We start from the raw sequence: 14,221 nt of genomic DNA, 5'->3' as shown, positions 1-14,221 counted from the left end.
GGTACAAATTATGTATTGCCTATGAAATATCCAGAGAATAGCAAAAAAAAAAAAAACAACCATGTAATTATATCTAACTTGCAATGTGTGTTCCCTTTCCATTTGTGTCTCTGCTTTTGCTCATGCAAACCTGCGCTACCTGTGCCTTGGATATTGGGGAGAAATCCTTCTCTGTGAGGGGGGTGAGGCCCTGGCACAGGTTGCCCAGAGAAGCTGTGGCTGCCCCATCCCTGGAAGTGTCCAAGGCCAGGTTGGACAGGGCTTGGAGCAACCCGGGCTAGTGGAAGGTGTCCCTGCCCATGGCAGGGGGAGGGAACTGGATGGCTTTTAACCCATTCAAACTCTTCTCTGATTCTATGGTATGGGGGTTCCTGCCACTGTGGGCCCTCCAGCTGCTCTCCTGAGAGTGTAAATAATAAATAGCAACGTCAAAGCAATATTTTAGAAACCTGGGAAGTCTGGTAAAGTAGAGGTGATTGTTATTTTTGGGAGGAATTTCTCCCTGGAAAGGGTGGTGAGGCCTTGGCAGGGGCTGCCCAGGGAGGTTTGGAGTGCCCAGCCCTGGAGGTGTCCCAGGAAGGCCTGGTTGTGGCACTCAGTGCTCTGGGCTGGGGGACAAGGTGGGGATGGGGCACAGGGGGGATCCATGGGCTGGGAGGGCTTTTCCAGCCTCAGTGATCCTGGGATTTTCAAGTAGGTATGTGCCTAACTTGGGTTACTCTTGGTGCACAGGCTTTGTCTTTGGACACCCACTTTGGAGTGAGGCTCAAACACAGCTGTGGGACTTTGAGAGCTCCTCTGTCCATGTGACACTGCCACGTGCTCCCAGGCTCGTGGCTTTTCCCAAGCTCTCTGTGCTGCTGGGATGGGCAGAGCAGGGCTGGAGCACAAGGCAACCTTTGCCATTTCTGGGTGCAAGGAGGGCAGCCAGGAAGGGGTCTGTGGCCTGGGCTGGGCTGGCACCACCACGACACACCCACAGTCGTGGTTCCTCCTCCTGCCTCTCAGCCATCAGCTGTCCCCAACTGGAGGTTGGTTTGTGCCTGAGTTGCATAATTCCCAGTGTGTGGTCTGTTGGAAAGTCTGAGAAAATCTAATCTGGAAAGTATTGGGGGTAAGGGAGGTGGGGATGGAAGAGGGAAGGAAGGTAGTTAAGGAGCTGAGTAGGATGTTTTTCCGTTCTCAGACAACAAATGTGTTTTCAGGCACTTGGTTTAGACTGAGACAGATGAAGCAAGATTGGTGAAAAGTGAATTATTTGTAACACACAATATCACCTCTGGCTGCCTGTGATCTGAGAACCAAAAGGTGGGTGAGCTGTGTGTGTAAATCCCTCAGAGACAAAAAAAGGTGTGACAAACAAACAGCAAGAGATACTCAGAGCTAACTCAAACATGAAAATACCAAAGAGTAGTCAATTGGGTTGTGCTTAATGACCTTTCAGGAGCTCTGTGGAGAACAGACACAAGCTGTGGTATCTGGGGGATTGTTTACATGTGTGTATACACAGGTTATCCAGTTAAAAGCAATTCCCTGTCAGTGAGGTCACTTCAATATTGCTGCAAAGGGATGGGTTTGCTCCTAAATTGCCTTTGCTTTTCATTTATCTTGGTTAGGGAATATAAACCCAGCAGTGTTGGCTTCAGGAAACTGCCCAAATCTGTGTTTGCACAAAGTGGTTTTTGTTCAGAGAGGCTCTGTGGCTGAAATCCATCACCTTGTGTCACATCCAATTGCATCACTGCCCTGATACAGCCCACACTTCAAAGGCTTGTTTTCCCAGATTAAATAATTAGTCTTACTTTCCAGATCCCTTCCTATCTGTGACATCCCAGCTTAGGCAGTAGCATGGCTCAGGTTTTAGTGTCTTTGCTTGCTTAAAGCTGTTATTTTTGTTGCTCTCTGTTGAATTCCTTCCCACCACACTTCCATAGCTGAGATGACTTTTGCCTGTCCAGGAATAGGGGAATTTCTTCTTTTGCCATTGTTACAGCTGCTGAAATTCTGCTGGAGCTTAAGGGCTCTGCTCCATATGGGCAGAAAACTTCCAGTGGAAACTAAACAAGGGCAAGTGCAAAGAAAAGACTTATTTCTGCGAGCACGACGTTGTCCAGAGGGAAAATAATTCTTAGTGTATTCAGTGCAAAGTGTTTCAGTTTTGAACTATGGTGTGAGTCTAGAAAAGTTCAAGTAAATACATCCTCTCACCTTTTTGTCACAGAATCACAGTTGAGTTGGGAGGGACCCACAAGGACCATCCAGTCCAGACACCCCAACACTCCCACCCTGTCCCTGAGAGCGTTGTCCAAACCCTCCTGGAGCTCTGGCAGCCTTGGGGCTGTGCCCACTGCCCTGGGGAGCCTGGTCAGTGCCCAGCCAGCCTCTGGGGGAAGAACCTTTCCCCGAGATCCCAGTTCTCCCTGTGGATGAGTTGGTGCCCACAGTGCCTTGGTGGTGACACTTTTTAGGTGGATTCACTTGTAACATCTGGAAGAGACTTGCCCAGAGAACGTGGGTAGAAAATGGCCAGAATGGAGCATTTTGCTCATCTTTTTAGGGCCATTCATCAACAAATCCCTTTCATTTACCAGTGGCCTTTGTGATTGTTCACAGAACAGAACAAGACCCAGATCTGTCGTGTCTGGGGTGAGAGGTGGGGTCTGACCTTGCCTTTGGTTGCTCAGAGTGGCCTTCAGGGAGGAGCCAGGGATTCTCCAGGCAGGAGAGGATGCAGAAGTGTGGCTGGCTGGAGACACTCCCCCGGAGGTGAAGGACCCCTGAGGGATCATTACGAGCTGTTTGACTCACAGTTGTCTGAACCTGCAATGAATTACGTTCGTTTCTTGGCCCAGGGGGGACGTTCCAAGACCCAGCCGTGTCCTGGGGTGCGTTTGCTGTCTCTGGCAGGAGCCCGGCGTGCTCCAGCCTGAACCCAAATATCCTTTTTCTCCCATCCATGAAGAGATCTGCTTATCTTCCCAAATTACACGGCTCAGGTTTAAATGGGAGAAAAAGCAGCAGGCCAGAGAGCAGTTCCTCTTGGAAACCAATCCAAAGAGACCGTGAGCACTTCCAAGGCTTTGCAGAAAGGAGCCACACTAGGTTGCAACAGGCAGATGTTTTCCATATGTTGCTCAAGTGAAACTTAAATCCACGGAGGCAGGCGTGTACAGCACTGGGGGGTTATGGATTTTGGTATGAGCCTGGCCTTCAAATTGAATTATGCACAGACATCTTCAGGAACCGTGTGAGAGAGGGTTCAGCTCTGCCTGCAGTCGACTCTCCCTGGCTCCCTTCTCCTCCTGGAAATGGCATCCTTAACTATTTCTGTGCAAGTGCATATTTAGTTCTCTTAATAACCAACTATTCTTTCCATGTGCTGCCTATTTCATGTGAAAGCCTGAATCTCAACAAAGGAAAATTAGAGCTTTTTTCTCTTTTTTTTCTCTTTTTTTTCTCTTTTTTTTCTCTTTTTTTCTCTTCTTTTTCCTCTTCTTTTTCCTCTTCTTTTTCCTCTTCTTTTTCCTCTTCTTTTTCCTCTTCTTTTTCCTCTTCTTTTTCCTCTTCTTTTTCCTCTTCTTTTTCCTCTTCTTTTTCCTCTTCTTTTTCCTCTTCTTTTTCCTCTTCTTTTTCCTCTTCTTTTTCCTCTTCTTTTTCCTCTTCTTTTTCCTCTTCTTTTTCCTCTTCTTTTTTCTCTTCTTTTTCCTCTTCTTTTTCCTCTTCTTTTTCCTCTTCTTTTTCCTCTTCTTTTTCCTCTTCTTTTTCCTCTTCTTTTTCCTCTTCTTTTTCCTCTTCTTTTTCCTCTTCTTTTCTTTTTTCTCTTCTTTTTTTCTCTTCTCTTCTTTTTCTCTTCATTAACTTAAATCACACTTAGTTTGGTCTAGGGCTCAACAGAACATCATCCAAATCTGAGAGCTCATTAAGCAGCATCCTCATGATACTGCACTTGAGAAATAAAATGATAATTAATATGATTTTTTTTTTTTTACACTTCTGTTGTTACACCTGATTCATTCTATTTAGGTTATTTATAGGGCTTCTTGGCTGGGTACATAATTTTCTACAGTGCTTTTTATGCCTCCCTGGTTTTGTACAGATGATCCTTCCAGGCCAGGTTGGAGCCTGGAGCAACCTGGGATAGTGGAAGGTGTTCCCTGCCCACAGCAGGGGGAGGAACTGGTGTTATTCTCAAAAACTGGTGTCTGTGGGTGTGTGCAGGTTTTGTGGGGCTCTCTGCAGGTGTAGGGCACTGCCCACCAGCAGCCCCTGCCCTGTCCTTGCTGTGTCCCCAGGGAACTCGATGCTGCTCCGTGTGCTGCCCGCGCTCTACGAGCAGCAGCCGCGGCCGATCGCGCTCCGGCTGCGGGACCTGCTGGCACTGACGGCCCAGCTGGACCAGGCAGAGCAGCTCCACCTCCTCAGGCTCCTCCAGGCCGTGGCCAGGAACAGAGAACTCGGGGTAAGCACCTTGGGGGTGGCTCACTGCCCCCCTTCTGCAGGGCTGTTGTGTTCAGATGGCTCGGTGAGGTCTGTGCCAGCAGCGAGCCGTCCTCACAACATGCAGGCAGTGACTTCCCATGCTACTTCCACGGAATTCTGTGATTCCATTCCAAGTTCTCCATCTAGTCATAAGGAGAACATAACAGCGACGCTGCTGGACCAAAAGGTTTGGGTTAAACCATTTGTTTTCAATGATTTTGGCTCTTCCTCTGCCATGGGAGTGTGAATTCCCATAACTGTGTTTCTGTCAGAGGACATGAGCTGTATTGAAATACATGTCAAGGGAGATTAAAATGAGTTAGGAACTGATGAGAACTGATAATCCTCAACAAGGAAAACCAGAAGAATGGGTTGTTTTATGCCCCACTTCTGTGTCAAAATGTCTTTCACACAGATGCAGGTCCCATTGGATCTGAGGTGCATTAGTGTGCATGTGTGTTTACACAAGAATTAATTACTCAGTGCAGAGTTGTAAACACTCCATCCTGTTTGTAAGATGATTTTAAGCCTCAGCCTCCCCAAAACTGGGTTCTTACAAGAAATGACAGCTCACCCATAGCATGTTTTTTAGGCAGTGAGGATCTTGCCCTTAGTTTTCCCCTCTGTTCCAGCTCTTGACCTTGTCACGTCCTTTAGTTTCCTATGGAAAAAAAAATTTCTACAAGTCCTTTAATTTACTGTATCATTGGGGAAGGCTGAGTCTTCTGTTGATTTAATCAATAAAATATAGTCTGACCTGGAGGGAGGGAAATATAAGGGTGGGATTTTGATCTTTTTTTTGAACAATTGGCCATTTCCTCACTTATTTATGCATAACTGCCATATTTCAAGGCTAAAACTTACCCTTATTCCATATGTTGAACTGAACTTGGGTTGACCCCTGTGCAAAGGTCAGCAAGGGTGGAAAACTATTTTATTGAATCAAAGTCTAGTGGTTTATTTTTATCATTCCAGTTACATCTCTCTTGGTTATTTGTGTTCCCAATTAAAAATATATATATTCAGTTTGTTTCTGTCTGATTTTTTTAATAGGTGCTGACAGAGTGTTTACCCTTTTTATTTGGGCATTTGAGGGACCCCAACCACAGTGACTTGATTCTAAACATCCTCATAGAAATATCCAGCTACGAACCAACAGCCTTGGCCCCTTTTCTGCCGACGCTGAAGGAGGTTGGGGAGAGTTTTCCAGGTCTGATTGGGCAAACAGCAAAGATCTTTGGAGCTGTTGGGCACATTGATGAGGTGAGTTTGGAAACAAAGGTTGGTTTGGGGGTTGTTCTTTTCTGAATCCTGCGTAAAATGATACATCTAAATATGTCTTTCTTCACAAGTAGCCAGACTCCTCTACTAGGGCACAGACTCGTGGAATGGTTTGGGTTGGAGAGACCTTAAAGCCCATCCAGTTCCACTCCCTGCCATGGGCAGGGACACCTTCCACTCTCCCAGGTTGCTCCAAGCCCCGTCCAACCTGGCCTTGGACAGTTCCAGGGATGGGGCAGCCACAGCTTCTCTGGGCAACCTGTGCCAGGGCCTCCCCACCCTCACAGCCAGGAATTCCTTCCCAATATCCCACCTAACCCTACTCTCTGTCAGTCTGAAGCCATTCCCTGTGTCCTGTCCCTCCAGGCCTTTGTGAGAAGGTGTTTAGTCACAGACAACACTGGGGGCTCATCAGTGTTGGAGAATCCCCAGGGAAACCTTTGTCCCCAGAGAAAACAGTTTCTTTTGGCCCCTTTTCAAAGCCATTCCCTTAAATCCTGGGGCTGGGAGTTGGTGGCTGGCTCTGTGCCTGTGCCACAGCTCGGCTGGCACACAGGCATGTCACACAACTCTTCCCTTGTTGCCATAAGGCCCATCCTTCCCTTTGGATCTCACTTTGGGTGTGTATTGGCCAGGCCGTGGGGGTCTGATCACTGTGGGTGCAGCACAGGGAGACACTTCCCTTGCTGTTTCTACTGATCTTGAGCCTTATGTTCATTTAAAATTAAATTTATCTCGTAAGAATCAAAACCAGATTTGGGTTGGCTTTGTAAATCTCATTTCTGTTGTGGGGGGGGAAGCCAAAATCCCATGGAAGACTGGGAGCCAAATACAGCTTGTTGTTGTCTCCTTGTTTACTTCCATCCCCCCAGCAAGTCTGACTTTTACAAGAGCTGCAGGTGACCATGTTCAATTCTGCATTTAATATTTAGGAGTCAGCATCTCCTAGAAGCTTTACAGTTTATAAGCAGCTAAGCCTGAGCTGAGCACAGCTGGGATCAGAACTGAGGGATTTAATTCTGTGTTTTAGTGTGTTGAACCAGCTCTTCCCATCTGAGTGTCTCTGAGGCTCCATTTCTGCTGTGTTTGTTACTTCAAAGGGGCTGAGTTTATTTATTTTGCCTTTTGTTGTTGTTATTGTTTTATACCAATACCAAGAATAAGCAGGGAACCCAGTGGCCAGGTTGTATTTCATATATTATTGGAAATTGTAGCCTGAGGTAAAGTTTACAAAGACTAGATTTGAAGAATCTTTTCTCCTTATATTTTTAATCTGTTGGTTTATGTGGGTACCTGTACTACAGATGGGTAATTCATCTGTAGTAAGTGTTGAGTAGCTGGCACTGTGTCCTGGGTCTTATTTTTGTAGGGAGCTGCTGACTCAGCAGCAGGCTGCAATTCCAGTGCCACATGTCCAGGGGAATGGCACCTTGTCCTGTGTGTGCAGGGACACCCAGGGGACCTTGCACTTGAGACTTGAGAACATGGAGCAAAGCAGCAGGCAAAGGGTGGCAGAGGGGAATGTTCCAACAGGGGACATATGGCTCCCCTCGTGTTTTGCTTCCTGAAAAGATAGAAGTCATAGATATTTCTGAATTATGGAACATCATAAAATCCTAGAGTGGTTTGAGTTGGAAAGGACTTTAAAGCTCTTCCCACTCCATCCCTCGATGGTGTTGGAGAGCTCTTCCAGCCTGGGAGATCTGATGATTCTGTGGTCTCACCTGTCCTCAGGAATCAGCCTTGGAGGCATTTCTTTCTCCTTTAAGAGGAGATGATTCTTTGTCAAAGCCAGGTTGGACAGGGCTTGGAGCAACCTGGTCTAAGGAAGGTTTCCCTGCCCGTGGCAGGGGGTGGAATGGGATGATCTTTAAGGTCCCTTCCAGCCCAAACTATCCTGTGACTCTGTGATGGAAAGGAAAACCAGTGCCATGGATCTCTGGCGCTGCAGGGCAGGCAGCCAGCCTGCCAGCAGAGAAGCACAACCACATCTGGCATCATAAAAGCTGGGCAGATCTTAGAGGCTCCCGTGGAGCAGTGAGAATGAATTAAAAGGATACTCTGATCTCCAGTGTCACTGCAAAGCTCAGTCACTGCTGCACTTTGTTTGTCCCGCTCAGGGGAAGCAGCAGAGCAGTCCCTGCACACACAAGTGCTGCTGCTGCTCTCGTGTCTCAGCCCCCCGTGCCAGTGCCTTCTGAAACCCTCTGTGCTCACTCCTGCCCCTCTCCCCTTCCCTGTCCCGGGGCTGTGCCACAGGAATGCTGCTCGTTCTGAGGCGTGACTCGGCATCTCCCTCCCGGCCAAGCCAAACAAGCGGGGAAGGGAACAGCGATGGCAGTGCTGGAATTTTATTTGCTGATGTTTCACTTCACTGGAAGGTCTGCTTGGGGAAGAGAGGTGGCAAGGATCGAGGCTTGGCCCTCTGTGGTATGGATTGTGGGTGTGAGCAGCAAATCCTTTCTGCTGGCTCCCAAAAACAACCTCTTGTGCTGCCCCCGAGCCGCTCTGTCCACGTTGGCAGTGCCGAGGGACCCCTGGAGAGATGAGAGCTCTGGCTGAAGAGAGATGCCTTTATTCTAAAGGTTGCCCCTTGTTAACACCCCCCACTTCTGCTGATGTCAGTGACAGTCTCAGGGGTGAAGCTGAAATCAGAACTTGTCCCTTAACCGTGAATTTGTGCAAAGCAAAACACCATCTTGGGGCAGAGGGCAATTGGACATTTTAATGTATTTTTTCTCCCATTAACTGTGTGTTTTGAACCAACTGAGAGTTTTAACCGACTTCTGAAAGCCTTGTGATGTCTTTTTGTAGTCTCCTGAGCCTGATTTTAAGCTAAAGCACAACACTTTGCCACACCTCATCGCTTGTATTTTAGATCTTCACCTTCTGGCAGATGTAATGCCGTAAAATGCAAGGGCTGCTTATGAAAAAAACACATGAATACATCAAATAAGCCCTGTTAAAATCACAACGGGCTCTGTACATCCAAATAGGCTTTTTGAAGAATTTTGGATAAGAATTGGGGCAGGGATAATGACTGCTTTCATGTTGAGCTATTTTGCTGTAATTTTGTTTTGTATAACAGTTACATATTATGTTACTCAGAGTTTATTGTTCTTTTACCTCACTCCAGGCGAGTAGCAGCATTTCAGCGAGGCTGGAGACACTCCAGCTGGATCAAAGTGACAGGAAAATGGTCAAAAACTGCTCCTCCAGTTTGTCTGCTGCACAGTTTGTTTAGGAAACAAAAAATGTGTTTTAAATGTTAATTGAACCTGTGTTTATCTCTTGGGGGGAGGGTTGTCTTTCAAATAAAAGTCAACCTCTTTCAAGCCACCGAGGAAAAAGCTCCTTCAGTCACATCAGCCCAGCCCGAGGTGTAGCTGGACCTTCCCCCCCCCTTGGCTGAAGGGAAGCAGTTTGTCCGATGCTCTTTTCCCATTTATCCCGGGTTTCCCTGAGCAAAACCATACCTGGCTACCCAGCAGAGGATCTGATGTGAGTTCCTGAGTTAATTGCTGGTTTCTTCACTGCTTTTTTAGGTATTTTTAGGGCTGTGGAACTTAATGTACTTAGAACCACTACAACAAAACAGGGGAGCCCTGATCTGGAGGTGCTCAAGGTCAAGCTGGATGTTCCCTATCCCTGGAGCAACCTGGTCTGTGGAAGGTGTCCCTGCCCATGGCAGGGGGTGGAACAAGATGAGCTTTAAGGCCCCTTCCAACCCAAACCATTCTGTGATTTTCACCTTCAAGCTTCTGGTTTAGGATGGGAATTTGGACACGTACACACAGAAACAGCTGGCACTGGAGCTGTGTGTCCTGGCCAGGCAGAGATGATAAAGTGTCTCTGCTAGAAAATATTTACGTGTTTAATGTTATGATCTGAAACAAGCCCCCTTTAATCCTGATTTGCGGGGGATGTGATCTCTGCTGATAAACTGGGGAAAGCACATTGCCCCGAAGAACTGGGTGGGAACATTTTGGCTGCAGAGGGCACATCAGACTCCAGGGCATTGGCAGTGACTGACAGCCCATGCCAGGCAGCGTGTGAGGACATCTTAGAATGAAATCTCAATTTAAACTTCTCTTTGTTGTGCTGTCAGTCACGGCTCTAAGCTGAGTGTTGCTCCTAAACTAAATGCTGTGGAAGGGGAGAACCCCTGTGATTTATGAGGTCCTTTAACCTCTCACCATTAGGGAGAGGAGATGCTGACAGGACCCCAGCTCCTGCCCTTCACTGCTCTGCCCCCCTGTGCTGGAGGAGCCCCGTTCTCTGTGGGCAGCACTGGTGACAACAGACCCTAGGGTGACAATGCTAAATGTCAGCAGCACCCAACAGGCCCAGAAAGGAGTCCAGAAAATCATAAAATCCCAGACTGGTTTGGGTTGGAAGGGACCTTACAGCTCATCCACGCTTGACGCTTCCAGGGATGGGGCAACCACAGCTTCACCTCCCTACACTCTTTTTCTGTGCCTTTCTCTTTTCAAGACCAGGTTGGATGGGGTTTGGAGCAACCTGGTCCAGTGGAAGGTGTCCCTGCCCATGGCAGGGGGTGGCACTGGGTGGGCTGTGAGGTCCCTCCCAACCCAAACCATTCTGTGATTCGATGAAGTAGCTGAGCCAGGCTCAGCACAGATGAAAGGGGAGCTCAGTGCTGCTGGTGTCCTGAGCCAGGCTGACCTACCAACTAGAAGAATGTAGGGCCCTTCAAAGGGCCTTTAGGGACTCTGGCTCGAGGTCTGAGGAGGAGACAAGATGTACTGAGTTAGGCTGGGTTAGGTAATACCAAGAGGAACAAAAGTCACGTAGCAGCACACACAAATAAACTGTGTTTGAGGCACAGTTGGTTATCGTGGGGCAGCCACTCTTCCCCAGGGACAGTGACTCAGGCAGCACCACACAAACCTCCCTGCACAAGCAAACACTGAATTAATGTGTTTAAAACTCTTCTTATCTCCCCGTGTTGCCCAGGAGAGAGCCAGGACCTGCCTGCTGTACTTGGTGAACCAGCTGGCCAACATGGAGCACTCATTTCACCATATTCTGCTGCTGGAAATTAAGAGCCTCACCGACACCTTCTCGAGCATCCTGGGCCCCCAGAGCAGGGACATTTACCGCATGAGCAACAGCTTCACTGCCATAGCCAAGCTCCTCATCCGGCAGCTTGAGGCTGACAGCACACCAGGAGCCAGGTACTGTTTGTGTGACAAAGCCCCTCCAGGGCCGTGTGAGGCAGCATAAATTCATATTAAATCTATTCGAATTGCCATGAAAAAAGCCACGTCTCAGATAAGCCCAGTCAAAAATCGACCAGGGAAGTCGGCCCACACAATTATCGTTGAGTTTTTCTAGAAAATACCCACTGAGGGTGATGAGAACAATGACTGGCTTAACTCCCTGGTAAAGGTTTGCCTAAGAACAGGCTGGAAAAAATTTCTCAGGCATCTACAAAGAGATGTTCTGCTCATTCAGCTGCTTCTGAGTGTGTATCCTAAGGTTGGAGGGTTGGGAGCGTTGCAGCGTTCCTCGGGGTGAGAATATAGGTGTTATTTAAATACACGGTGGTAGTCACTTTTAATTAGTGAGGGACTCATAATTAGAGTTGTGTATGCTGACACAGGTCACGAGGGCACAAAGGAATAGTGATTCTGTGGAAAAATGTAACCCAGATGTCAGAAAAGCCATAACCATGAAGGACAGCCTTGGAGCCAGGCTGGGAGCGCTGGAGCCAAAACACTGAGGTCATTGGAGAAACAAGTAATTGGTGTCCTGGAGAGAGTTAAAAATGAAAAAGGAACCAGGAGAGAGTGCCTCCCTTTACTGCAGGGCTGTGAGAAGTGTCCAAACTTCACCTGGTGGGAAAGCCCTCCGTGGAAACGAGCCCTCGGCACTCGTTTATGAAAAATATCCTTGGAGATAATGCCAAAGCCAAGTGGAGATAACAGAGTGAGCATGAAACAACACACTTGTTCCAAACTAGCCAAGTTTACTGGAAAAAAGAGGCAGCCAGATGTCACTTGGTGAAGGGACCAGAGGGATGTCATGTATTCTGGGAACTGCAGAGGAGCAGGACAGGGATTGAGGCCCAGTAATAATTTATACAACCCATTATGGTCCCTCAATTTATGGCTGAAAAATTACTTTATTTGTTAAAATATTCCCATATTCCTACTCCTTATTATCTTCTGTGCTTAACATTTATCTGTAGAGCTGATAAAAAAACCAAACACTTAAAAACAAGAGAAGGTTTTCATTAAAACCTTGCTGTGTTTCCCTGTTTCTCTCTAAAATCCCCTTTGTTAAGGACTTGCTTTGCCAAGGAGAAGAAGCTTCATCGTCTTCATGAGTGTGCTTACAGATGATTTTTTTATTCTCCATCTCTCCCTGATTTTATTTACTTATTTACTGATTTTAAATTTTATTCCCTCCTCAGCCCTCTTGCTCCTTGTGTTGTCTCAACGTGTCTGGGAGAGATCACAGCAAACCCTCGATTTTTCACAGTTACAGTTTTTAGCTCTTTGGTTTTATGTTTCAGGCCTGTGTGGAGCAAAGGATCAGCTCAATCAGACAAGGCTAAAATGAGAGTTCTCTGCTGATTTAAGCTGAGTTTACTCTGATTTGTGCCTGGTGAGTGGGACTGGTCCAGATGTTGGCATGGAAATGCCCTCCCAGCTCTGGAGCTGCTGCAGCCACTGAACTCAGAGGTTTATAAGGAGCAGCAATCCAGAGTATTTGTGCTGTGAAGGGGAAATAGGGTTTTAAAATGTGTGGCTGGATTATAACCATTCCTCCCAAAACTCGGGTGTTTACATAAGAGGAAGCTGATTCCTTTGGAGCCACGGTTGGCTCGGGGTTGTTTGACCCAGGGAATTTTACATGCAGGGAGTGCAGAGCATAATTAAAACCAGGCCATGCTCTGGTGCCCCTTACTGTCACAAAATTGCAAGTTATTCAGCCTCAGAGGTGCTTTTTAAGAACATATAGAGTTTTAATGGACTTATCCAGCCTAGGAGTGTAGTGTAGTCAATTAAAAAAAGGCAAGGAAGGAAATTTGGAGACACTTCCAAGCCCTGGATCTGGGTAAGAACTGAGCACACCTGGCTCCACCAATGCTGCCCATCTCAGTGTCGTGGCTGCATGAAATTACCTTTTAAACTGAAAGAGGAGAGATTTAGATTAGATACAAGGAAGAAGTTCTTTACTCAGAGGGTGGGGAGGCCCTGGCACAGGTTGCCCAGAGAAGCTGTGGCTGCCCCTGGATCCCTGGAAGTGTCCAAGGCCAGGTTGGACAGGGCTTGGAGCAATCTGGGCTAGTGGGAGGTGTCCCTGCCCATGGCAGGAGGTGGCACTGGGTGGGCTTTAATATCTTTCCAACCCAAACCAATCTGATCATTCCATGATCTTTTCTCCACCACTTGCCTTCTTCAAACCTCTGTCCTGCCTGAGGGGGTGATCAGTGATTATGTCTGTCCAGTGGCAAACCACAAGGACCCACAATTAACCCATTCTTGCTGCCTCCATCCCCTCAGAGGTGAAGCCCTGGCAGCAACCAGGGCTTGGTTAAAATACACCTCGAGTGTATTTTTAGCCATCTCTGTTTGTGATGCTCTTTTTCCCTAAAACTCAATTTCTGATGCTGATAATGGTCTGGAGAAATGTCCTTCCTATCCTTCATACACATGTACCACCCTTGAACTGGTGACCTGTGCACTGGGCTCTCTCTGCACGTGGAATCTCAAAGCCTGAAGTGATGAGCAGCCTGGAGCCATCTCTCAGGGCAGGTCATTGTGGTTCCCCCACAAGCTTGTGCATCTCGAAAACAGGCTGAGCTTGGGTGTAAACTGATCCTGCTCAGCAACCTCAGCAATGTCCCCAAAGCCTCCTGCCAAGATTTCAAACAATGGTTTGTTTTCCAGGGGCTGAGAGGGGGCCCAGCAGGAAGGGCTGCCAGGCCCCCCCCCCTCTGAACATCCTGCTTGGGGCTGGTGCTCGTGGCTTCCCCAGGGATTGGTGGGAGAGCAGAGCTGGCACACGTGAGAGCAGATGGTCCCCAGGGATGGGCACTCGGGATCCCTCCTGCTCCCCTGCTCCGAAATCCTGGGCACCAACAGGGTCAAAAACCAGGTGGTGGCTTGAGGAGCACCAGGCAGGGAGAACTGCACCCTCCACACCCTGAGGAGTGACTTCTTTCTGCTCCACATGTGGAAAGTAGGATTCATTAACATGTTTCTCTGAGGTCTTTTCCAACCTTAACAATTCCATGATCCTTTAGGAGAAGTATTTCCTTGTATTCCCTTCCCGAAGCCATCGGAGCCCAACAGGAGAACACTGGACAAAGAGAGGTGCTGTTCTAAAACACCATTTTTGTTTCCAAACTTCATCAAGGCTTCCTGGTTTGGGTCTGTCATTCACAACCCCCCCCCAGTCCATCAATCCCCTCTCTGTGAGCAGAGGC

The 14,221-nt window shown here is 47.8% G+C and overlaps 1 protein-coding gene across 4 annotated transcripts in view; it reads left to right on the top strand.

The window, feature by feature from the left end:
• VEPH1 (ventricular zone expressed PH domain containing 1) overlaps window positions 1-14,221 on the top strand; it is a 61,153-nt gene that overhangs the window by 19,586 nt on the left and 27,346 nt on the right. For 3 of the 4 annotated variants that reach the window (XM_051781836.1, XM_051781837.1, XM_051781835.1), the window contains 3 exons: window positions 4,293-4,459; window positions 5,533-5,742; window positions 10,738-10,958. In XM_051781836.1, coding sequence (XP_051637796.1) covers window positions 4,293-4,459; window positions 5,533-5,742; window positions 10,738-10,958 — 598 coding nt within the window. Of the gene's footprint in view, window positions 1-4,292; window positions 4,460-5,532; window positions 5,743-10,737; window positions 10,959-12,301; window positions 12,394-14,221 lie in introns of all 4 variants that reach the window. The other variant, XM_051781838.1, reaches the window with a different exon arrangement.

This window comes from Manacus candei, unplaced genomic scaffold (assembly GCF_025592945.1).
Source record: "Manacus candei isolate 608988 ecotype Guabito, Panama unplaced genomic scaffold, ASM2559294v1 h1tg000015l, whole genome shotgun sequence".
Classification (NCBI taxonomy): domain Eukaryota; kingdom Metazoa; phylum Chordata; class Aves; order Passeriformes; family Pipridae; genus Manacus; species Manacus candei.
The sequence above is the reverse complement of the archived record's forward strand: the minus strand, read 5'-3'. Positions and strand labels throughout refer to the sequence as shown.